This window comes from Meleagris gallopavo, chromosome 14 (assembly GCF_905368555.1).
Source record: "Meleagris gallopavo chromosome 14, MGAL_WU_HG_1.1, whole genome shotgun sequence".
Classification (NCBI taxonomy): Eukaryota; Metazoa; Chordata; class Aves; order Galliformes; family Phasianidae; genus Meleagris; species Meleagris gallopavo.
In genome coordinates this window covers 8,067,291-8,094,599 of record NC_139417.1, presented here as the reverse complement: position 1 = coordinate 8,094,599, position 27,309 = coordinate 8,067,291, and the positions used below count along the sequence as shown (strand labels likewise).

The following is a 27,309-nucleotide window of genomic DNA, read 5'->3' as shown; positions in this document are numbered from 1 at the left end:
CATATAGTGGAGGTGTGGCAGTTAATGATATAAAACAAATGCCAAATGAAATTTTGCTCCTTAAGTGTTTTAGTTTTCAGTCATTTATCACCTTCTGCTCAGCTTTTTTCAGTGAGCTCTACAAATAAATTATTAATAATGTCAGTGAGATACATTATGTTTTAAAAAGAATTTGTGCATAAAAGACATCTTACAGAGATTATAGTCTGAGCTTTTTTTTCCTCATGAAATTTTAGGTAGTAGAATATTGTAAAAATAATTCACTTGGTATATGTTTATCTACACAATATTTATTATGCTATTTTATCAACAAAAATGATGTATTAAATCATTTATTAGGTGATCGTTAAATAGACAGGTGACCATTAAATACAGATCAGGAATTATTCAGATTTGTTTTTCTCCTTATGGCAAGGTATTCTCAGCAGCAGATTACATTTTCCAAAGATAATGGCTCTTTTAAAGTCAAACTTGCCGAGATGCATATCTCTGCGTTAGCACTGTAGATTCTTCTGCCAACTTGTGCTCATGGAAACTTGCTTGTCAAACAGAAGATAGTTTCACATTTGCATAAAATCAGCTTTGTTCATGTAATTAGAATGGGGCAATTTTACGAGCTATTTTGTTCGTAGTAGGATGTACTGCATATATCTCATTTATATACTTATGTATTTGGCTCACTGATAAAGGGGAGAAAGTGCTCTGAGGGAGAATTCTTTGTAGTTGTACTCAATAGCATTGTTCTTAGTTTTAGACATTAGTTCTTAGTGTTGGAGAAACAGCTTTATTGGTTAAGACAACTTGAACAGATGATTCTTCTCTTGTGCTGAGAATTGTATTTCTTTTCCATAAATTTCTGCTCATTGATGAGATAGCTAATAATAATGGTATGTCTTTACTTTTCCTCATGAAATGGCTGTATTTTAGGTTGCATGACTAGCGATGGGCTACAAGGTCCATGGGAAAATATTAGCAGTGTGCAGACTGGCATATTTATTCATGCAAGGGGCAGGAGGGAAGTGTCTCTGGGTTGACTAAATTTACCATTTGCTGCAGAAAGTTTACTACATCTAATTGTTAGAAATGTTCACGCTGCAAATTAACAGCTGCTTTTCTTAATCTTCATACTTAAGATTGTGCGAAACTTGTATTCAAGCACAGAGGTCCATACAGATGTCTGTTCAGTAGTGCTGCTGGTCGTTATATGTAAAATCATGCAGGAGTAAAGATATGTTTGTAGTAATCTAGGGAAGATAGTTTCAGGTTAGCTGTGTTTTAGCTGGGTCTAGTTACTCAATGGCTTAAAATTCATAAAGCATCTTCGTCAAGATTTTTAGACAGATCTTATTGATTTGGATCAGACACAGAGTTTTAATGGCTATAATCCATCTGCTTTCTTATGTGTTTTTCAATTCATCTGTGGGACAGACAGTCATGGAATGCATATGCAATCAACTGATAAGCAGATAAGCGGATCTGTAAGGAAAATACATTTTGTAAGGTACAGGTATTAGGGCTCCTATTTTTCTGAAAGTTTGAAATGTCATCTTCATTTCTATATTTTTTTTTACTCTTTTTGTGCATCTCAGTTTTTCAGTTAAAAAAAAAATCAACCAAAAACAACGACTTTCTGATTCTTTCAGTAGAAATGTTTGATAGAACATAACACGGAAAGAAAAAATTAAGCCTGACTTATGGAATACCAGATAGAAAATGACTTGTCTCATTTGCAAGTACGCTTTTATTGCTTACTGCAGTGATACAAAAGTATCTTTGTGTCTGTAAGACTTATGCAAGACATCCTTCTTTGTATAAGTCAACAAGTTGGCATAGGGAACTGAATTATAATTTCTGTTGAAACTGTGATCATGACTTGTCTGGTGTATAGCTGTAACTGCTACTTTTTTTTTCCCATGTAGTTTACGTTCACAAACTAATAAGATTCAGCAGCTAAGTTGATAATATCTTATTTCCACATGCACCGTTTTGAAGAAGTACATCAACAAATCATTATTGCACTGTGTCCAAATAATAATTTAAATGGTGGTATTTTGCTTATGCTGTCTTCCACCTTCATTTGCAAATCTTTAACTGTATGTAATAGCAGATAAACATTGTTGAAAGTGAAACCAAAGTATAAAAGAAAAAGTGCTTGTGTTCAAATGCATGAGTGAAGGGATCCCATTGTGAATCACAAATTCTGCAAACCTAGTTAACAGCAATGTACTCACTCTAGCTTGCTCAAGCAGTGGGCAGAGTAGACAGCTGCCTTGGTGACTATCTGTGTCTCCCCTTGACTATGCTGAGAAGCTGTGACTTGTCTGCTGTGAACCACAGTGTCTTCTCATCTCCCCATTTGCACAAGTGAGGGTTCACAATGTCTGGTGATTGGCTCCATTCCTATGACTATGATTTCTGCCTCAGACCTCTCTGCACCCCTAAAAAAGGAATATTTCCTTCTACTGTTCAGCTCTGTGTTTCTTCCCAAAGCCTCAGAGGAACAGGAAGATGAATGGGGTTTCTAAAGAGAAAGGAGAAGCGGCAGGAAGGGAAAGCTGCTGCTTTTAGAATGTGGAGAGAAAATGAGGTTGTGGGAAGAAAGGAGGCCTAGGAATGGCAGAAAACTCTCAATTCTTTTCTACCGCAGAAAGATCTGAAAGCCTTGTGATGGCTCTGTCATTCTTTTGAAATAAAGATGACACAATGTAAAATAGTAGTAACTCTAATTTTTAAGTTTAAACATATAGACATGGAAATCACACAATATATATAATGTAATTTTTTCTCAGTATATTAAAACATTTTTATTTGTTTACCTGTTTTCAGCCCTTCCTCAAATCTGGCCCCTATGGTTACAAACTCCCATATTTTTTCTCAGGTAATTCCAGTGCCTAATAATAAGTACAAAGTGGAAATTAAATATTTAATAACTTTTGTTTCTATTTGCTACAGCTTCTGATTGTTACACAGTGTGTTTTTCTATCAATACATAATGTAACCTCATGTGGCAATGTGTTCCATATCCTACATCATCATGTAAATTTTCCAATCATACACAGTTTACATCATCACGTGGATTCCTGAGGCTCTGAAAACTCTCCTTTAGGGTCTGATTTTAGTCACAACAGATAATTTCTGCAATTTCAGTGGAGAATCTTTTGATTCACATCTTTAGAGGAAACTAAGCCTTAGATGTTTATGGTATTTATGTATCCAGGATATATGTGCACTGATGCACAGCAGAGTTGTTTGTATAGCCCAGGGGCTAGGAGACAGATTACATATTCATGTTAAGCATATACTACAAAAAATGAAATCTACTTTGTTTTCATTTAAAACAACAAAACAAGGAGTACAAGCTGCAATTTCTGTATGGAGACTATCAAATATTTTTATCTTGGCCTTTCCCTGCTCATATTTTCAGTTCTGGGATGTGGTGTTTTTTTTTTTTGTTCAGATAAAAAGGTAAGAATGAAACAGGAAAGTTGAACAAATGATTTCAAGTTACCAAGCAACAGTTTGTTTCCCAGGCAATGGAGGAAGAATTGGAGTGGGTGCTAAGTGGATTTTCTCTTTTGTATATGAACATTAAGGTTCATAAACTCTTGACAGATTTCATGGAATGATAAGCATTCAACTGGATAATAATTATTTGTACAGGTTGTTTACTGTGTAGCTGGAATGGTTTACTCAAATAATTGTGTACGTGCAGTATAGATGATGTACAAGTCCTAAGTAAAGTCTCATGTGATAAATAGTTTTTGTAGGTGACACTGGTGGTGTTTCCTTTGCTTCAGTATTCTCCTATAAAGTCAGCTCTATTTTATATTATTTCACTTGAAACCCCGTCCTGTAGTAATGCACTGTAGTAGAATGCATTTCAGCATAATGCATGTTTTTGTAGCCTTAAATATTTAGAAATCACCCCTTACTTCTTTTGTCTCTGAGAAAGGCTGACTTGGTGCATCTCAGTAACTTATCATTGAAAGGTTGATCTGTACTGAATTGAGTTTCGTTTCGTTTCTGGCAGATGTAGGAATGGGATTTTTTCTTAAAAAGGTAAATGCAAAATGTGTCTGAATTTTTTTCTGCAAGCATGAATATAGAATTCATTTTCTATCAAAAAGCATGATTCTTTCTTAAAATTTGAATTGCATTCTTATCATTATCTTCTGGGGAAAAAAAAAAGATTAAAGACAATGGAATACCAAAATAATTAAAAACAAATTAAATGCTTGGAAAAAAATATAATACTTTGAAATTGAAAATATTTGACTGCATTAGACTTCTGAGGGTTTTTGAAGATAGTTTAAGAATGTTTAGTGTTGCTTATGAGATTTTTCTTTCTAACAACAAACAAAACAGAAAAAAAGAATGCTGAAATTGTAAGAAATATGATCCATCTCTTCTGCAGAATTAGGTTAATGCTCTGTGTAACTCTCTGCAATACACTTCCGTAACCTGCAAACTGTATAGAAATTTGATCAATCAGTGGCTTGTTTTACTACTATGTCACCCATACAAGTATGTATAATTGTTTATTTCAAAGTATTACGTTGCACATTCAAATTGTATGTAATGGTGATCTTAGCTGATCTAAGAATATTCGTGTTTACGTGTCATGCAAAGACTGACAGATATAGATTTTAGTGCATAGACAATCTTTATTTTATCTTCACATATATTAACTGCTTAGGAATGTACAGATAATAGTTTCCTGAATATTAAAGGAGATAATTTTGATAATTTTTGAAAGCTTTGACATTCCATTGGATGACAGTGTGATAACTGCCTTTATAATTATGTTTTAAAATACAGATCTGGTTGTTCTAATGATTACGTAATACAACAACAATAGCTTCCCATGTTGAAGGTACTAAAATCTAAGTAAAAGATAAATAATGTATGTAAAAAGATAAATCACATTGCAGTAAGCACTGGAATGCTTGATTACGCAGAGTGAACATAAAGTACAGAAATAATTTTGATTATTTATGTTTGCCTTTATGATTAACTAGTCAATTTCAAAGTTAAATTAATTTAGTTCCAATTGCCAGATACTTGTTGCTTTGTTACCAACACCCTTACAAATAATACTGGCCTTTAAAGGTTTCCAGTTGCTCCCGTTCTTCTCAGATGGAAAACTCAGGACCGTTTAAAATGACTGAAGTATCTGAAGAACAGGGTAAATCAGATATTTAGAAATGAGAGAGTATCTTTAGTGGGGAGAATAATTTGAGTGGAATACTCAATTCCACTTACATCTCAAAGGCTGTAAAGGTGAGATGTCTTACCCCTGATCATGATTCAAGATGCATAATTCCAATTCTGAAGAAGATTCAAATATTACCACAAAACTTTGCATTAAAATACTATTTGAAAGAGCCAAGAAGCTTACACATTTGAAGTATTATTAACTCTGATGTTTGTTAGCTTTGCTGATTAGGGCCTGATGTTTAAATGCTAAATAGCTTATACCAGCAGTAATTTTAAATGCATGTAAGTAAAACCCACCATATTTAGGAAAGCACTTCCTGGAGAATTAGGAAACCGAAAATCAAAACCATAAATTATTATAGCTTGTGATTTCACTGAGCCAATGCAAATGGAAAAAAAAAAAAAAAAAAAAGAGATACACTAGAGGGTAGGCTAGAGCAATGATTACAAAACAGTATATCCATTAATAATAATTTCAGTAGATATTATTAGATGCACTTATGAAACTACGCTTTTCAATGCTAAAAAAAAAAAAAGTCCCATGGCAATCAATATAAAGCATTATTGCAACATGGGGATGTCTATGCCAACACTCTTCCTCGGTCGGCAAAGAATGTTTGCAATGATATTCTGAAAAGAACTGATGTTTATAAAAAAAAAAAAAAGTATAAAACTGATTTCTACAAAAAAAGTGAATAGCATGTTTGAAGTTTTGTATATTACCACCAGCTAGAGAGAAGTCAACGTGCTGCTCATATATTCAGTAAACTATCCAGCAAGTACATGAAATACGTAGTACTTTTGCACCTGAGTAGTAGAGTTTGACTTTATTTCTGGCATTATTTTGCTTCTTTTTAATAAATAACAATTACAAATTGTGTCTTTTTCCTCCTGTATTTGAGCACAGATGCAGAATAGAAATTCAGAAGTCACTGGTTGCCTTCATAGGGTGAGAAGTGGAGAATGTACTAATATGCATTGTCTTTTTACTTTTACAGAATAAGACACAACTCTTGTATTTTAGCTTGTTCAACACAGTTTTCTGCACAGTTTTAAACTTTGTATACACTGTAAGAAGTAGAGGAAGTATTCTTGTTCAGATGTTCTCAGTGCTTATATGCGTTGTGTGAGTGATGATTTGAAATTTATTTTTTGATTGTAATTGTCTAGTTAATATATATGAATAGAGAAAACTATCAAAAAGTTGTTTCTTTGAAGATATTTGTGAAGCAATAATATTTTTTATGTTTTGAGAAACAATTTTGGTAAGAGAGAAAAAAATGCTAATCTTGGGCAAAAAAAAAAAAAAAAAGACAGGATCTTCTAGATATTTTGTTTGTTCTACAAAGAAAATAAAGTAACAGTTAAAATTTGTGTTTAAGCACAGTTTCAGTAGCTCCTTTCAGGAAATATTCTGTGTGCTTTCAATTACAAACTAAATTGTCCCTCATGCATTTCAATCTCCATACACAAATTACCTTTTTGCTTGAACCTTTTCCTGTGAAGTCTCTTGCCAGAGGACGCTCTTCTGTAATGACAACATATGTGGTTACTTAAGGTGTTTTTGACATACGAATCAAAATCTGAGTTTCTAAAACTCATACTGTTTTCCCTTGGAGTCTGTCTTCAGGCACATTGGTAGAACATATTGTAAGCCCTTGTTTTATTCATGAGTTGAAGAATAAATGGAAGTATGGTCATTATGAAACAATAACAACAAAAACCTACAAAACCAACAAAAAAAACCAAACAAAAACCTGAAAAAAAATCCTCCCTCCCCTACTTCTTCAAGTGATCGAGTTTTCCTGTTGAGGTAAGTAGTTTCAGAACAGTTTTTCAAGACTAGCACTGAGGTCTCTGAGGTACTTGCTGGGCTTTTCTGTGGTGCTGGATTACTGATGTGTGTTTTGGAGCTTGTTGGTGCTTAATTCATGAAACATCTTTATAAATTCTTTGATCTTCACAACTGATGCTTGTCTGTTAAAAATGCTAAATGGAGGGAGAATTAGGCCTGTATCTTGAATACCTCTCTTAACTGAGAAGTTAAATTCTAATGTACCTATTTTATGAAGAAACTTTATTGAATAGCATAGCTATTGAGTTTTATTGTTCCCCATAATTCTTCATTTCATATGCTTTTATTCATTATTTCATTTCTTCAAGCTATTCGCAGTTAGAGAAATTTTGTCAAATCTTAAATGGTTCTTATACAGCTTGTATGTAGATGAGATGGTAGTGGATCATTAAATGACAACCAATGCCAATATGACTTTTAGATTCCTTCCTAGAAGTTGTTTTATTTTACTAGACACTGGAGCCAAATATATATATATTTTTTGTTGGACAATTTATAGTTTCCAGACAGATAGTTTGATCAGGTTTTTTTAAATATAATTTTTTTTAAATTATTTGTGATACCATTTTGGCTGGGGTTAGGTGGAAAGGGATAGAAAACAGGAAAGAGAAGATAAGCTCATACATTAAAAAGAAATTAATTCCTATAAGTTACATCATTGTAATATGCTGATTAGGTATGATTTGATTAATATTTTAATGGTAGTTTTGGCTGAAGAAACAGCGTTCTTTCGACACTTCTGGTAAGTGGGTGTGCTTTTATATAAATGAAATGGTTGATTGAAATATGCTCCCAGTTTAAGTTTGCATGTTCAGGCAGCTGGTAGTGTAGAATACCAAGAATTCCTTTGTCAGAAGAACGGAAATAGTCTGCTTTTTTGAATTACTTCGGAGAAGCAGCAGCTCTTATGCCATTACTTGCTGTGATTTATGGATTTGTACATTCTAATTAGAAATATAAAAAGCTAGATGTACTCATAGAATGGTTTTTCACTTCTGTAGTTATGCTGCCTCATGTACAGTTCTTCTCCCATTGGTTATTAGATTCTGATATCTTTGTTTGTATTATGTCTTTATTTCTTTGCATCTCCTGAATTTTTTCTTAAATTTTTGAGAGTTTTACTGTTCCATTTTCTTTCTGTTCTTTAGTCAGTAAAAGACTACTGCTTGAAATACAAGCACTCACTGACATTTTCATGGGATGGATGACATCCCTAAACTGCTTGTTTGTCTGCAAAAGTCCTTTTTTATTTTACCACTTTGTGTAACACTATTTGAGGCAGTTTTGTGTAAATAGAAGGTAAAATGTTGTACTGCATCAACAATGTTGAGGTAAACTTTTATTAAGACTTTCATTTCACTCTCATCTAATCGGAACAACAGATTCATTGATGTCTTAACAACTATAGTAAAATACACCAGAAACAGAATGAAAGTAAGATGAGGTTGTAGCATCTTGGCTTTCCTCCAGCCAAGTGATGAAATGTTGTACAACAAAGCTGAAATAAAAAGGCAGTTTTGTTTCAGCTTAAATTAGTAGTATGTTAATATAGTTGGTGCTGTGCAGTGCAAGTGTTGAATACTAGACAGTAATGAGAAAATCTTGCGAGGTATTGTTATCAGTTTCTCAACAAAGGAACAAAACTCTTCTTTCACCTTTTTTAAAGGAAGTTTCTAGTATGAGCTACCTCTTCTTGGCATTTTTTGATGTTTAAACTAGTAGTAAAAGTGTGTGCTGAAGTTTCTTGAGACCAAGTGAAATGCTACTGTCACATTACAGAGACATGCAGAAGGAGAAAGCAACAGCCAGTCTTGATTTAAACCTTTTTTTGTCTAAAATTAAGAATATTAGAGAATATGAAGAAGATCTAATTACCTGTCAATTTAGTGTAGGTGTGTTAATCATCCTAACAACTAACCACCATTATGAAATCTCAGTGCTGATTATGTGGTGTGGGCATCTGATTATGCAAAATTATAATTAATGTATATATAAGAAGTGGTTGCTCAGATGTACTTGCAATTGCAGTGAAACAGTTGTCAGGGGATGTAATGAAAGTTTAATTCCATTAATTCCATCTCTGAGTGATTAGTGGTTTAGACCTTGATGGTTACAGAATTCATGGCAAAAGTATTTCATTATGGATATGAGTAGCAAGAGCTCCGTGTGATTGAATGCAGGCCTGGTGTTTGTTTTTTTTTTCAGTTTGTGTGGATTTTTTTTTTTTAAACCAAAACAAACAAACAAAAAAATTAACCATCACCTCTAGGGTTTCACTGGGCTCTGCAGGCTTTTTATTAAAAGAAATTTAAAAGATAAAGCACTATCATTCCAAAAATGATGTAATAAATAAAAATCTGGTTTGAAATTTGAAGCCGTTCAGATGATCTCAGTCAATAAAAAGATCAGTATAAGTTATCATACTCAAAAGGTGGTAGTATCTCTGAATCAGTACTCCAAAAATATATCCCCAAATCAGTGCCCTAAATGAAAAAGCATACGTAGAATAACATAAATTCAAGAATTGAGCCTGGTGGGATTCTCCAAACATTTGAAACTGATTGGAAGAAAACCCACAGAAAATAATAAAGTGGGAGTAATATTCTGATTCTCCAGAATCTTTGTCTGCATCATTTTACCATTAGGGATAGGAAAGAAAAGCTTTTAAATCAGCCAGAATCAGATTGATTCATAAAGCAAACAGGAAACGTATTATGAGGCAAGGCTTCAGCTATGATAGACATCTAGGGATACTCATCATTGGCAGTCTATTTGTCTTTGGCTTAGGGGGTGGAAACTCTGGTTTGTCTCCCTGGGTAATGTATGGAATCCTGTTTGTATTCCAGCGCAGTATATATGGCCTTGGGGAGCAAAGTCTGATCTTAAAATTAGCTGTAATTTTTGCTGATCAGATAATGGTATGACTGGCCAGCTATTTTTTCCATGACTTTTGTAGGAGGATGTTATGACAAATTTGTGACATACTGTTATTTTCCTAAAACATTTGCATAGTGTGCTTGTTTCATCTGAGATAACCAGCAGGTGGTGATTGGGAGACTCCCTCTGGATAGGTGACTTGCAAAGATTTTTCTATTTTAAATGTGGAGAATTGGATTTAAGTACAAAAACCAAGGTGAACGCACTATTCAGATATGCTTTCTTAAATGGCCAGTGCAGAAACAGAAATTTGCTGTACTCATGTTAGAAATAATATGCATGTATTTACTAGTGAAGGTAGTATATGTAATATTTGCTACAAAAACAACTTGCTTAACTGTAAGTATGCATTCTGACACTTGCACCTAATTCGATTCCTGTAGACTGTGTTTTAGCACAGTTTTAAGCAATAGGCTGTTTCAGATTGGAATCTATTTTAGTGGTCTGTCTAACCATTAAGTTTTTGTGCATCGCTTCCATGAAGTCTACGGCGAATGAGCAAAACAGAATAGGCAAGGTAGAGTATATCCAATTCTCTCTTCTTTGTAAGAGGGTTTACATTTCTGGGCAATCCAAGAGGTTTAGTCACTGGCTATATTAACACTGTTAGCTACTGTAAAACACAATGTTTGCAGTGTGTGATGGTAAAGAGAATTAGGATCATTACGTTTTTTTTTTTTTTTTTTTTCTCTCTGAATTTATGAGGAGGATCTGGAAGAAGCATGATTTGGAAGACATAATAGCTCAGATTCTGGGGTGAGCTAAGCTGTATTTGCAGTGAATGAAGCTAGCTACGAGACATAAACATGCAGTTCATGGTCATGAAATTAGTGCGTGCAGAGCACTGATGTGCAGGGAGAACAAGGTGAAAAAGATACCTGCCTTGGTAGCTATGTCCTTTAGAAGTGACTTGTGCGGGGCTAAATCTGTCCTGTTTCAGTATTGCTTTCTTATTAAGTGCTCAGCTTGCATGAGAGGTATAGGTTCTTAAAGGATGACATTTCATGACAACTCTGCATTATTCTGAGTTGATGTGCAAACTTTTTACTGAGATACCTCAGACAAAGGTACAGCTCCTATGTTTTTTAAGACTGAATGATGCCATCTTTGTCCTCACTTTCTATAAAGACCAGTAGACATTAACCGTGTTAATTGTATGGCTTATGTAATCATTAAAATCTATTTTCCTCTTATATGTGGCTTAAGATGCATAAAAATTAAATGAAAATGGGAAAACCAAAATGTAATAGCTGCACTCGAGGGTGTTGCATCAACCCACTACATAATTACTATCTTTAAAATGTCAACTTTAAATATAATGTCTTTAAACGACTTATTTCAGATATCAGTAGATAAACTAAAAGAAAAGAACGGTAACAGATTCTGAGTGACTCTTAAAAGCATTTGATTTAGTAGCACAACTGAGTGGATTAAATTTTGATATCTGGGCAGAAACAGCAGGATTGTATTCGGACTAAGAAATTACTTGCTGGCTTTGTCACAGTTGACGTTAATTATTGATAGGGGTTTCAGTAATAGCGCATGTGCCAGCAGAGTTGACTGTAATATAAGATAGGAACTGCAGTGATGCTAGAGGGATTATAGAGAGGGAAGCACCTGTAGCATTTAGAGTTGCATGCTCTGATCATCAGTCTTTTGCTGCAATACATTCATGACTGATTAATATAATGTAAAGATGAGTCGTCAGGCTTATTTCTATCGTGTTCCTCCACAGGAATTACATAGAAGAACTCAGCTTCAGCCTGAGCCAGCAAAGACGAAGGCTCTTCAAACAGTTATTGAAATGAAGGTATAGTGTTTGCATGTTTTCCTTTACATTATTTTTTGTAACTTGAACTCATGTACTAGCTCTGGCTGGAATGGAGTTAGTTTTCCTCACAGCAGCCTGCAAGGTGCTCTTTCAGATTTGTGATCAAAACAGTGTTATTAACACTCTGATATTTTAGTTATTGCTGAGCTATTCTAACACAGCATCAGGGCTTTCTCTGTTTCTCACTCTGCTCCCCCCAGCAGGTGGATTGGGGTGGACAAGCAGCAGGATGAGAATATAGCCAGGATAGCCAGCCTCAGCTGACCTGAGAGATATACCATATGTCATGTCCAGCAGTAAAACAGAAGTGGGAACAGCATTCAGAGTTATGGCATTTGTCTTTAATGTGTGCTTGGTTTTGGAACATGATTTTAAGCATTTTTAAGCATCATGAAAATCTATGGAATCATAGTGAGAAAGCTCTGTAAATGAAGACACGCTTTGGCCATGAGAATTCACAGAACTGTATGTGGTAGCATTACAAATGGCAGCTATTCTTACCTATGCTGATAATTTAATGAATGTTTGGTGTTGAATTGGATATTACTCGTGTCCCTGCATTAAAGAAGTATTCTCTTTTGAAAGCCATACTTGTGATTTGCCAGGACTGACAGTGCTAGCTACAGCCAAGTCAGAATAGAAGCACTGGTTGGTGGTGTGTATTTCAGATATTAACTTTGTGTATTCTATTTTCTGTTTGTCAGTAAAATTCACTTGTTGGTTTTATTTTACTTTTATAACCAGACTGACAGTTCTTCATTCTACAAATTTCTGGGCTCTCCACAGCTTACTGAAATGTTTAAAATGATTGCTGAGAATCAACTGTCCTTATTTTCTTTTCTTGATAAGACTTGATTAAAAAGCAGACACAGCATTGCTTGTTTTGAGTAAGAACTGAATATTCCTTTTTAACAGACTCAAAAATCAACATCAAAATGCAAAACAAAGCAAACAACACTCTTCCCAACCCAACAACAAAAACAAGACCAACCAACCAATTAAAAAAAAAGTTTCAGGAGGGCCATTAATACGTCTGTTGATTGTTATTTGGTCGCTGTTTTACCTCCAATTTAAGGAAAGTATTAACTTCATCAGCAGTGTGATGCAACAAAATGTGATGAAACAACTATCTTAGTCATAAGCACAATTTCCTCTTTTTGATGTATAATATTACTGAAATGTTTTGTCTTTTATTCTTACAATAAGAGAAAAAAAGCTTATTTGAAATGGGAAAACTGATATTTTCACATAATTCCCTGAATCTGGAATCTGTCTTGAAGAAAAATACCATACACAAGATAATTTGTGAGTTGGCAGTGCTGTCTGAAACACACTAATGATGGTCTTTCATTTCAGTCTTCTTAAAAGGGAGTGCAAATTAAAGCCCTCACTTTGCCAGTGACTTCTGTTATGAACAAATGAGTTCAGCATGTCTGGACATTGCAGTAAATGCACAGTAATAACAGCAACAGTACTTTCCAAATGCTGTATCTGCTTTTTAAATAATCCAATTAGCTTGGATTATATGTACAATGGAAAAGGTGCATCAATTTCAGTATTCCATATTCTTTTATGTATATCCCTTAGACCTTCAATGTTTATTCCAGTTCAGAAGTCTGTACGAAATTTTAAATGTGTGTTTTTGCAAAATCTTGTTATCTTATGCATGTGAGAAAGTAAGGAGCTGGCTGAGAAACAAGTTTCTTTCTATTATTTTTCTATCTTACAAATTTAAAACTTTGGGGATATTGAGATAAAGGGTTTAGAATAGTTTATGATCTTCCATGTGGATTATCAACAGTGTAAAATTTATGTTTTCAAAATAATCTCCAATTCTGCTTTGTGTATCAAAATTCTTTGGAAAGGACGAGGAAATAGGGGCCAGGATGGGGACATATCTGTAATATCAAAATATAATGATATAATTAGAGCTACTCTGCCAGTGCCTGTTCATGAAGAGCTTTCATTTGCCAGGAGTGAGGTTGTAGTCATGATGCAGAGCTGCTTCTGGGCTCTGAGGCATACTAGTCTTTTGCTATGACCATACACAACTTTGGGATTGCTCTGGTCTAAAATAGGCCTAATATTGAAAAGGGATCAAACGTAATGTGTTGAAATTCACATGTCTAAAAATCAGCTTTTGTTACAAATTCCAGCTTTGGAAAGCTTGCAAGTGAATTTCAATTGTTTTAATCCAGACAACATTTGTTTTGAAAACAAAAAAAAAAAACTACAAGAACAAAAAAGCCCAACATTTGTTTTAAATTATCAAGGATTGAAGCAATGATTTCCCTGCAGCATTGAGTATAGAAGGAGGGAGAAACTTATCCTCTAATATAGCAAACCATTGCTGTACCCTGCCCTGTGCAGAGGGCTCGAGCAGGGAAGTTTGAGTGTCAACTGATATACAGTGTTGTATTGAATCAGAATGAATTAGGAAAGGCATTCTGACTGGTTTTCCTCACTGTAATGTTATAAAGACCACAAAGAATCAGTGAATTATTCTCATCCGTTCCAAAATGAGTAACTCAGGTGATTTGTAACAAAGGCAGAGAGCAAGGAAGAGAAGGTAGGCAACTTAAAGGTAGAACAGAATGTGACCTGGCTGTAGTTCTGTGACTCTGAGGGGTTGGAAAACACGATCCCTCCACTTCTTCAGCACCTTAGTTGCTAACAGCTGCTGAGAGCTTTTAAAGAATACTTTTCATATAAATAACTCATAGCTGTGGAGGTTGCTGTTGGGTTAGTCAGTTCATATATTGGAAAGCGTAGACTTCTCTGACACGAGTAATTATTGAACAGCTGTCTACAGTTCTGAATATATTGCCTATGGTGTACAGATGACATGAAATAGGAATTATAGGACAGGAATTTTTACTGACAATTAGGCATGTAAGAAAGACCTGGTTTAGTTGTTTATAAACTAAGGATGTTTAAGAACTAAGGATATCAGAGGATAACAGTTGGTTTAAATATGTAACATAATTTTAAGTAAGTTGAGCCACTGTTGGATACTAGGTGATATTTGTTGTGTTTTATGCAAGTGTTCTATAAAATAAGAAGGTCAAATTCCACCCTGCCTCATCTCTAAGACCTTAATAAGGAGTGTAGGCAGAGTTCAGTTACATTTGGCTCAGGCACCATCACTACTGAAAGTCTGTGTTTTCTTCCAGTGTCTGTGGATTGAAAAATAAGGTGTTGATAAACAGGGAAGTGTTCTGATAGGAGCCATCAGAATGTTTAAAATGATTATCGGATGTATTATAATGAGTAACTTGAGTTTAGCTTTGTGTATAGAGACCTGCAGACAGGTCAAACTGTAGTCTGTATACCTACATGATGTATCTTTTATACAAAAGAGGCCTCTCTAGGCCTGAAAATAAATAAATTGCAAAATACAACATACCGAGGCTAGAGATTGCAAATATGCACTAACATAAGGTGCAAATAAATATTTAATGGCGTTCATATTATTTTATTACTTGTGTTGCACAGAAAGAAAGCGAGGTTTTTTTTTTTTTTTTTTTTTACAACTGTTGCTTGTGACTTTGTGACTACAGATACACATGATCAAATAACATATTTTCTCTCATGCCTAAGTCTTTGTTTGCTTAAGCATAAAGTAAACCTAGTGTACTGAAATGCATTCCTTTAATTGACATTGCAGCCATACATACTTCCTTGTATTTTGTTTGTAGGCAGATGCCAGATCACTGGGACCTTTGATTATGACTCATTCCCAAATTGTTTACCATTCAAAATCATTTACCAATCAAAAAGAGTGAAAGGAAACATTTTTCATTATTTCATTCTTGGTGAAAGTATTCCTGAACACCTTAATCAGGTCAAAATTTGAATATCTTTTTCATATATATCCAGACTTAAGCCAGTGATTCTGAGAGAAAGTCAGAAATAAGAAGGCATGAAGCCTAACTGCAGAGTATTGACTATTCTGAAACTTATATAATCTAGCAACAAGAATTGAAGTCTTTAAAAATAGTAAACTGTAATTCAAAATATTTATGGTTTGCCTTAATTGCAGAAAGAGCCACTTTTATGTATTGATCCAGCTGTGATATTTCAGGTATGGATTTGGTTCTGAAAATGTGTGTTGTGATTGAAGTGCAATATACTCCTATTGTTAAGACTGCATGAGCTTTCATTTTCTCTTGCCTTTGGAATTAAACCTCAGTATTCTCTATATTAGTTTGAAAAAGTTTATAGTAAGACTAGTTGAATATAGAGTTTGTGTATTTTGGCATTTATTTGCAAGCTCTAGTAAAAGTGATTTTTCATTTATTTGCTGCTGATTCCTTGTAGAAAGCCCTACAAGTAATACAGGCATAATTTGTTAAATGTATCTGCTATTTGAAATTGTGTAAGTGTAGCAATTCATTACTTACCAAGTCAGAGAATAAAAGACTGGTATGCTGTATTTTTTACAGAAGTTTTGCCTTACTTGTCCTTTCCTAAGCATTCAGGAAACATACTGTAGCTCCTTGTTTTTGGGGTAGGGATTGGATTTATAAGTTAAGTTGGAACATGACTCATTACTGAATGGAAACTCATCTGCAGTAGCACTTTTCTTTGCATTGTGAAATGTCGTTTTCTTTGTTAGCATCAGGACAAAAACAAGTTGAGCTTTGTGTTGCAGAGAGTTGAACTTCTGCTAGACCAAGGATAGACAAAGCCCTATCCTCTCTTGCAGATTGTCTGAAACACTCTTTAATAGAACAGATGAAGTATCAATTACTGCTGGAAGAAATGAGTAGTCTTACCAACAGAGATTTAGGGGGCCTGACTAAAAAAAATCCATAATCATAGAGTGCAAAAGTTGTTTGTTAGTACCACTTAATACCAGGCTGTCTCCCAATATTGCTGTAAAGGAATCTTCTCTGTGATTCAACAGACTAACTTAGTTTGTTAGAATGCTGCTAATGCAGATAAGTCTTAGTGGTTTGAAGGAAATATGGCATCTGTTTCTATTTCAGTTCCTGAAAGTTTGCCAGACCCCGTGCCACAACAAGAGCTGACTGAAAGTATTTCAACTGAAGTTTACTGTGGGAAAATGCTGATTCAGTGGAATCGGGAAATTTTTATGGGAATATGCCTATTCTGTCAAAATTTTCAGTGAAAGCAAAGCTATATGACTTTCTGTCCATCCTGTAAGCAACCCAACTACCTCTGTGGCAGTACACAATGGGAGCTCCAGGCTGTCTGTGCTGTCCTCGAGCTGTGATGTTCCTTCCTTTCCAGCAGTTGTGCAGACAGGAAAACCTTCAGGTTTGATGGGCAAACCAGCAGCCTTCTGGTGTATTTGCAGAATTACCCATTTGTCCTAATGATAAGTGGCTATGTATGTTTACCAGGATTCTGATGCATATAAAATATTTTGTGGCCATTTTGTACAGCTGTGAGCAAGTTCTTATCCTGCTATCCATTTCCCAGCCATTCTCTTTGCATTTGAACTCTATCATACTTGTTTGCTGTGGCTTTGACTGTGTGATGGAACAAAACTGTTGAATGAAAGCATAGTTTTTCCATGGAAGAAACATGGTTTTCCTCTGCTAATTTTCATCTAAATATTGTGAATGAGATTTGTTTCTGTAGCCTGCTACAGTCATAGTATGGTAATTTTCTGATGTTTTTTATGGAATGGGGCTTAATAGATTTTTTTTTTTTTTTTACACGTGCATTAAAGGAAGGAGATCTGATAAAGACTTACAAATTTTACTTGACATTAATTTGGTTATGAATAGTGCAGAAAAGGCAAGTAAGGAGGATGTGTGGGAAACACATCCACCTGCTTCTGCAATTAGTAGTATTGCAAAGCCATTTTTGAAGATGGCATTAATAACTAAAGTTGCTCAAATCTTTAGTACAACTCACTGGCAAGATACTGAACATATACATACATGTCAATGGGATCAGACTGGCATAAGGTCACTGTACTACACTTACTGTGTGAGTAATGAGAGAGATACCTGAAGCTTTATCATATCAAATCTTGAAAACCTCCAAGAAATGCTTTAGTGCTTTGTCCTACTCACAGTAAAGAAGTTTTTCCTCATGTTCTTATGACACTTGCTATATTTCAGTCTCTGCCCCTTGTTCTGTTGCAGGTACTGCTGAAAAGAGCTTGGCCCCAGCCACTTGATTCCTACCTTTTAGATATAGATAAGCATCAATAAGATCACCTCTCAGTTTTCTCCAGGCTGAACAGCTCCAGGATTCTCAGCCTTTCTTCATATGGGAGATGCTGCAGGCCCTCCATCATCTTTGTGGCTCTCCTCTGGACTTCTTTCTATAACTTCCCAGCCTTTCTTGAAGTGAAGAACTGAGGACTAGATCCAGTACTCCAGATGGGGTCTTACCAAAGCAGAGTAGAAGGGAAAGATCACCTCAACCTGCTGGCCATGCTTTTTCTAGTGCACTTCAGGATACCACTGGACTTTTTGGCCACTAGGACACACTGCTGGCTAATGGTTAATCAGTTGTCCACCAGGAAAGTCAGGTCCTCCTCTGCAGACACCTTCTCCAGCAAATCAGCCTCTAATTTGTACTGATGCATGTAGTTATTCCTCCCCAGGTGTAGGACTCTGCACTTGCCATTGCTGAACCTCATAAGGTTTTTGCCCTCCCACCTCTCAGCCAGTCCAGATCTTGCTGAATGACAACACAGTGTGCCAGTCACTCCTCCCAGCTCTGTAGAATCAAATGTGCTGAGAATGCATTCTATCCCTTCATCAAGGTCATTTTTGAAGAGCAGCTGAGCTGCTCTCAAGGCACTCAGTCCCTCATGGATACAGGTGCAAGGACTTATTCTTTTCCTGGTGCAGGACTTTGTATTTGTTTTTGCTGAGTTATCTAAGGTTCCTGTCTGCCCATTCATCCTGTCTGTATTGGTCTGTTAGGTCCCTCTTCAGTATTTTCACTGGTCTCCCAGCTTGGTTGTATCTACAGATAAGTGCTTTGCCACACCTTCCAGTACACTAAAAAAGATACTTAATGCCAGAGTTCCCAGCATGGACCTCACGATATTCTCCTTATTACTCTTCCAGGAAGAGAACAACCAATTAGCAGCTCTAACCCTGATCATAAAACTGTTTTTTTTTTTCCTTGCCAGTTGATCACCATACAGACCATAACGTGGACATGAGAATGCTGTGGGAAGTTGTTTCCAAAGTCTTGCTAGAGCTGAGGTGAATGACAGTCACCCTTCATTCTTCATCCATGAGCACAATCATTTTGTCTATAAAGGCAATTGGGTTGGTCAGGAATGATTTACCATTGGCAGATCGATACTGACTGTTCCAAAATGTCTTTGCCTTCATGTGATGAAAAATATTGTCCAGGAAGACTTCCCAAGGTCTGTAGTGAAGCTGTGCCTATTGTTCAATCAGTTTAATTCTTTTTGCCTCTTTTTAAAATGAGTGCAACATTTGCCTTTCTCTAGTTGTTAAGAATCTCTGACAGTTCCGTCATGATTTTTCGAAGAGAGTGGCCTTACAAAGACATCAACCAGTTGTCTTAAAACCATTGGAAGTCCCGTATTGGTCCTAATTGGTAGTTCTCCTGGTTGGTGGAATCATAGAATTTTTTTTCCTCTTTTTTATTAATATGGATATATTTCTGACTCTCGCTGAAGAGATTTATTCAATTTCCAAATGACTGGCAACATCAACAAAATCACTGGATGCTGTCACTGCTGTGCTGGCACATATGACAATTATTGTCTGTGATACAGAATTTTTTAGTGCTTGTGGTTTTTTGGGTTTATTTATTTTTGAGACTCATAATAAAAAGTGCTAAATCTTTTGGTGATGTGGTGGAGGAAAACTATGTGAGGAAACAACCTTTGTTCCCGATGACAGCAGGCAGAAGTACAAACCCTGATGAAACTTGCAAATTGCTTTAGACCAGCTCACATAATAAAGTGGCTGCAGTTCTGATGGAGAAGCCTCTCTAGACTAAACTTAGCCTTTGTGTTAAAGAGCTTGGAATAATAGCCAGGCCCAAGTGGTTAGGAATATAAAGAAGATATGTCATCCATACGCGAGTGCAAAGTAAAGGGCTTCTTCCAGTCTCTTTCCATTCTCCTTTCAGTCCTAACTGTGGAGGAACAAAGAGATGATTCTAACCAGGATGTGTTCTCTATAGGCAGTACAAAGTAATGTAGGATTGTATTGGCGTGGTGTTTTTTTTTTTTTTTTTTTTAATGAAAGAGATGTAAAATCCGTATTACTTTAAACAGATTTCAATGGAATTACTCATGGTTTATGACAATGTACGTGCAATCTGTATTTTTACTATCTATTTTTACAGTCTTATTATTTGTTATTTCTGTAAGTACAGAAATAATTTTGTTATGTTTTAAATACAAGATTCATATCATTTTCAATATTCTTTTTTTGTATAATATAGGATACAAAAATAGCTTCACTTGAGCGCAATATAAGAGACCTTGAAGATGAAATACAGATGTTAAAGACAAATGGAGTTCTGAATACAGAGGATCGAGAAGAAGAAATCAAACAAATAGAAGTTTACAAGAGTCACTCGAAGTTCATGAAAAATAAGGTAAAATCTATTAATATCTTAACATTGTTTAAATAATGTGAACAAAAGTTTTAACTAGACCCTTTCCAGCACTAGCATGTCTGCATGTTTTCTATTGGCAATTCTCTGCTATGTGCTACTGTCGCTCTAGAAGAGTAAAGTATTTCAGTGAAATAAAAATTCATTTGTATATTAACTTACGAGAGGTAAGGATGAGTATATGGGGCTGCTGAATCACGGCCTGAACCTCTGATTAATCACCTGAGATGAGCAATGAGTCAGCCATAGGAGCACAGGTGGAGGCAATTCACCTGTGCTGCAGGAAGGGGTGGAGCCTGGCTCCACCTTTCCTTGACCCATTTAAGAGCTGACTGCCAGTGGAGAAGGATTTCTTCTGGAGATCTGCTCCACTGGAATCTATTTCGTGAGCCCAGGATAGGGCTACTATCCTACTCCAATATAATAATTACATCAGTCAAGCTCCTGGATATACTATGCCATCTGTATATTCATTGATTGTACACTATGCCATCTGTATATTCATTGATTGTACAGATGAGCCCCTTTCAGTACTCCTGCTGAGACAACTGCAATCATTAGTTTTTACACCATGTTCCCTTTTCCCTTTATTTTGTATGTTTTAGTGCTGGCTTTTTGAATTATTTCATGATTTTGTTTTGCAGCATTTTGGAAAAATTTTATTTGTGCTTTTATAGATAGAAGTTTTACAATAAGGACTGCTGCTCCTTAGACTATATGAAATTAAGGTTTTTTTTTTTTTGTATTTTAAAAACTTACAATTTAATGACTTTGTTCTTACAATGTACCCTTCATTTCAAATCACTGTACGTAGATAATTGGGCTGACAACAATCAGATAATAAGTACGTAGTGATGGTATACACATTTTCTTGGTAAAAGCCTCACAATTATTTTAAAATACATCAGAAATAAAACTTTATGTCTAAGTTCTTATTCTGCTTGGACTCTTTACCTCCTTTAATTTCTACCTACTCAGCTGACCTCCTTTAATTTCAACCTACTCAGCTGCTTTCTAGGTAAAGGTGAATTCTCTCCAAATACACTTTCTTGTGAGTTCTAATACTGCATTTCTGATAGTTTTTCTAATTGCCTTAAAATTGTACTAAATTATACATAATGTTTTTGTATTGGTTCATTCCTAGCCCTCCACCTTGAACATCTTGTTCATGATAATAATATCATAATAAAATAATGAATTATGGCTCTTGCTTAAAATATGGAGATAGAGGCTGATGCTACCATCCTTATATATACAAATTCAGGTTTTGGTAGTAGCTCCAGCCCTCTGATCATCTTCTTGTCTCTCTTCTGAACCTACTCAAACAGCTCTACAATTTTCTTGTAGATGTGGTATTCCAGAAGGGCCCTTACAATGGCAGACCAGAGAGGGACAATCACCTCTCTTTCCCTGTGATGCAGCTCAGGATACACTTGGCCTCTGGGGCTGCAAGTGCACACTGCTGGCTCTTGTCTAGCTTTTTCATCCACCAGATCTCCCAAGTTCTCCCAGTCTGTTGTCATGTCTGAGATTGACTTGACCCATGCACAACACCTTACATTTGGACTTCTTGAATCTCATTAGATTCCCATGAACCCACTTCTCAAGCTTGTCCAGGTCCCTTTGGGTGGTATCCCTTCCTTCCATTTGTGTCAACTACACTCACAGCTTGGTGTCATCAGCAAACCTGCAATCAAGCAGACACTCGATTGCACTCTGTCACTGATAAAGACTTGTTGAATTCTATGAATCTTTTTAACTATGTCATAGGAGATTATGCTTTCTTGGGACATCTGGGCATATTTTAACTTATGTGGATTTACACTACTGAGGAAATGGAAGCTTTAGTACTCACGTGGAAATAATCCAATTTTATAAAAATAAACAAACAAAAACCCAAAATGCCGAAAACTCAAACGATATATTTTTTTAAGTTCAAAAAAGTAGCTCAGTAGCTTGAGTGGCTAAAGTTCTGGTTGAATTTGAAGCAATTCAGTTTTAGTAATTTACTGTAAAACTCCTAAAACATCTCAGCAAATCAACTGATTAAAAATATTGTAAAGTGTCTATTATTTTGTTAATTTTCTAATATCCTGGAGATGAAGAGGTTCAGTAGAGATTCTGTGATGCAGAAAACATATGAATGAGAAGATTGTTAAAGATGTTTTTTCACAATCTTCTGATCTTTGATGAATGGCGCATTCTGATGAAATTTTGTCTGTTTTCTTTCACCAGTCCTTCTTAAAGTAGAGATTTGTAGCAGAAGACATTGTTTTTATCATTCATCTTGGAACAATTCAAGGTGGAAAAATATTTATGTAGTTGTCAGCAAACAAGCCTTGTATTCAATCTATTTAATGAGAGATTGTTGATAAATTCTGATTAAGAATTCCTGATTGATGGCAAAGAATGGAACAAAACTCTTTTCACAGTTAGCATTCTTAGGTGCTTATAAAACTTTTAATACCTCACATTTATTCTTGAAATATAACTTGCTTTATAGCTGCTATTGATTTTATTAAATGGGAAGGTTAAATGGAGGCCAATATAGAATTTTATTTATTGCACATGAATGACAGAGAATATTGGAGATAGTTTCTTTAATAATTTTTAATAATCAATTCTCCAAATTATTATGGCTTAAATTTTGACTTGCTGTGAAATAGAAAATTTTAGAAATGAGAACTTGCTTTATGTTTTTTCTTGTCCAGATAATGTTGCTCTACTTTGTCTGTATTTGAATGGACGAGTATTACCATTACTTGCATTAAGGATATGACGTTTCAATATCCCTAATAAAGAGTTAAAGAAAACAAATAGAACAATATGCATTTTTGAGAGTTATGACTCCCTTTCCACCACTTGAGTAAGCAGTCAAATATTTAAAGAAATATTGATGAATTTTACAGGCAAGAGTTTACACTTGAATTCAAGTAGTTCTCTGACTTTTGGAGTTCTCATGTTCTTTACAGGAATGAGTAGGAAAATCTAGTGACAGTTCAGTTCTGCTTTAGCATATTAGAGCTGAGTTTTAAGAATTGTTGAAGTGAACTATAACAAGCTCTTTGTAGTTAGCATCTATGTGTAATTACTTCTTATGCTATTTGAAAGAAGAATTTCCAGGTGATACTGTAAAAGAAATATACTAGAAAAAATTACACCATTTTTTTGAGGGCAGATCTGGATCTGTTATAAAAATGTAAAAAAAACAAACAACCAAACATCTAAATAATAAGCCAAGAAACCCAAACCAACCAACCCCCCCCCCAAAAAAAAACATTTTACACCAAAAACAAGGGCTTGCACAATACAGGCTTTAGAAACTTCAGATAAATGTGTAATTTACCTTATGCAGCCACTTCTCCGTCTGGCATTGTTATTCTTTCACTTAATTTCTTCGTTTTAAAAAGCAGGTATCATTTTTCACATAAAACCAGACACCTACGATATATAAATCAGCATTGTTTCATTTAATGGAATTATTGCCTTCTAAAGCAAGATTTAGGCCTTTGATTTTAAGCTATGCAATATTCAGGGAAAATGCTCTGATTGTTTTTGTTTGCTTGCTTTTTTCTCTATGTAATGTCACATGAGACTTTTGGTATGTAAATCAATAATATGAGAAAAAGGATAATAATTGTATGGAAAAGCTAGTATCTAAGGAAATGACAATTATTAATTGAGAGGGAAGGCAAAGGAACTAGGATTTCAGCAAAGGAGGTGAAACAGTCATAGAAAAAGTGGTGACAGGCAAATTAAATACGTGAAGTGGGAAGGTCATGATCAGAGTTTTGTGAATGCTGTAGCACGTAGACTTTTCATTGTGGTCTTTATAAAGTACAAAAATGTTCTCGCTTTCTTTTTTTATTGGAAGATTTCACTGAATCATGACTGTTGATATTCTATACCACTTATTATAACAAAGTGAAAATGTGTGCACATCTGCAGGAAAGAAAATGGCTTTAGGCCATTTGAGGTTTTTTTTTCTTCAGACTAATAGTTTCTGCAGGACTTTTAGAAAGTGAATATACCAGAAATAAAAACTTATCTTTAAAAGTAATGTCTTTTTCCTATGCCTTTGATATTTTTGATACATTACTTTTAAAATTGAAGTTTTAGTACATTTTGATCTTTATACTTTAATTAAACATCAGCCAAAGAAATAATTATTTACCACAGATTTTTTTTTGAGAGTTATAGCCAATTTTTAAACGTCTAGCTATTTCTATGTCTTGTAGCCAGATTGAAAGAACAAATTCTGTTTCTGAAACACAAAGAACATACCTGTGATGAAAATCAAGCTTTTGGAAAGGGGTTGATTATTTCTCAGAGTGTGGGTTGTGTCCTGGAAAAAAGTGGGAAGAGTTTCTAGGAGAAATTAAGTGTTTCTGATGTTCACATGGGTCTCATATAATGCATGCGATGTAATTCAAGTTGGCTACAGATCTATTTTTTGTCTTCACATACTGTAGACAGATTTTCCCATTGTTCATTTCATATACGTCTTTGTCTCAGTTTCCATACTTGATTACATGTTCTGGCAAGGGATGGAAGAAGGTGGTTTGCTTTCAAGAGAATTTTCTGTCTTGCAGTTTCCTAACTGCCCTTTTTTTGTATTTTCTTGGCATCTGTTTATTATTATTATTATTATTATTATTATTATTTGTATGCTGCTTTTCTTATTTTGATATTTCAATATTGTGAAGGTGATTAATGATTGTTTTTAGTTCTTGCATGGATTCTTGATTTCATACAGTAGCTCAGGGTTGACTGGCCGAATACCTTAACCAGGTATATGCAGACGTACTGAGATTTATGGAGAGAAATAAGGAATAAATGTATCGTCATGCATATGGCATATATTTTTGGAAGAAATAGCATTTTTATTTAATCTTTAGAATTAAAGCTAAGTGGGATCAACTTATGGGTATACATACTTACATATGAATACATATATTTCATTATTCTTTCCTTTTGAATAACCTATCTAGCCCTTCTAGACTTCTTGCATCCGAACGTCTGATGAGATGCAATTGAATTAAGAGAATAAAAACCACTGTTATAGCACTTCTATAATCATTGCAGAAATGAAACTTGAATTTCAAAGGTCTGTAGGTCTACTTAAAGTCATCAAGAAAACTTTCCAAGTATAAAGGAAACACGGTTTCCCTGAACTATGTAGATGCACTCAGGAATCTTATTTCAAATAATTCTCATGAGGTTATATATCTGAACTCATCTGATGACCAGCATTACCTCACAGCACTTTAAAAAATACTGTTACGTGTCACCTAATTTGCCATATGTTAGCATCACTCTCTGTGTTATCCGTGCTTTGTTCAGATTCGTGCATTCTAAATCTACCACTCTTTTGCATTCTGTGGCCACCCCTCCTACTTAGCATTATGGAAGGGGAAGAATGATCACAGTTCCATAACATCTATTGATATACTCTGGAATTCAGAAGCTCCTTCCTAAGAATCACAGAAACACCAAGGTTGGAAAAGACCTACAAGATAATCCAGTCCAACCATCCACCTATCACCAATAGTTCTCTCTAAATCATATCCTTCAACACAATGTCCAAATGTTCCTTGAACACCTCCAGGATTGGTGACTCCACCACCTCCCTGGCAGCCCGTTCCACTGCCTGACCAGTCTTTCAGAAAAGTACTATTTCCTAATGTCCAGATTGACATAAGAATGTGTTTCTGCTGTTTGCCCTAAGATATGTTTTTACATGCAGTCTCACAGATGTTTTACTCAGTGGAATTTTTTTTTCCTAACATTTTTCTCAGACTTCTCTTAAACTAATCTCTTTGGCTTGGCTTTTCTAGTACCTGGAATTTCATAGGAATGGCCAAAAAGGAAAAATGGAGGTGGGGACGGTGGGCAGCAGCAAGTTTGCAAGAAGAGTAATGTTAAATTTCTACTAATCTTTTTTTTCCTCTCTTTACTAAGATGCCTGCTTTTTCTCATCAGGCTCCTGAAAACCTTGATTCACTTGAACCAATGATAACTTTAGTCACAAGAATCACGCTGTTGGAAGGAATAGGCTATTGGATTGAATTTATACTTTTATGAAAACTTTTTTTCCTATCTGTGTTTTTTGTCCTGCCAGACTTACCTCACACAGGATAAATTCTTTTGAACTTAAGTGAGTTCTGTGGTTAATTTATAGGCCAAATCAACATATTTAAGCTTTAAGAGTTTCCTTTTTAATTTCAGGAAGAGCATGACAATCATTCTTAAAACAGAGTGCTTGAAATTACATGAGGTTGTGACCATTTTAACAGTTTGAATCTTAATTCTCATCCGGAATTTACAGGAGATATGAGTTGCGTATTATTTTGTTCTTTCTCACTTTCTCACAGATTTCAAGTGCAACCATGAATTGAAAATAAAATTAACAATTAAACTGTTTACTTTCCCCATTACAGATTGACCAACTGAAACAAGAACTCTCAAAGAAAGAATCAGAACTTCTTGCCTTACAAACTAAGCTTGAAACCCTTAGCAATCAGAATTCAGATTGCAAGCAACACATTGAAGTGCTTAAAGAGTCACTTACTGCCAAAGAACAGAGAGCTGCCATACTTCAGACAGAGGTATGGTATCTTCTGATCATAAAATGTGATATGAGCATTTAGTTAATAATGTTTATTGAGCTGATTATATTCGTTGCAAGTCTCTATAGAAGACAATTTGTTGGAATATAGTGAAATAATTTTAAGCCCTTGAAATATCAATCTATTTGAAACCTATATCTATCTATATATTAGGTCACACACCAGATCTTTTTGTCTAATTTATTTTAAAAGTATTTGTGAATGCAATTTAAGAAACTGCCTAATTCTCTTTGGGTTCAAGG

The 27,309-nt window shown here is 35.0% G+C and overlaps 1 protein-coding gene across 1 annotated transcript in view; it reads left to right on the top strand.

Annotated features, from left to right (window-relative positions):
- ERC2 (ELKS/RAB6-interacting/CAST family member 2) overlaps positions 1-27,309 on the top strand; it is a 371,864-nt gene that overhangs the window by 78,124 nt on the left and 266,431 nt on the right. The window contains exons 4-6 of the mRNA XM_085235975.1: positions 11,745-11,819; positions 20,265-20,420; positions 26,879-27,046. Coding sequence (XP_085092101.1) covers positions 11,745-11,819; positions 20,265-20,420; positions 26,879-27,046 — 399 coding nt within the window. The remainder of the gene's footprint in view (positions 1-11,744; positions 11,820-20,264; positions 20,421-26,878; positions 27,047-27,309) is intronic.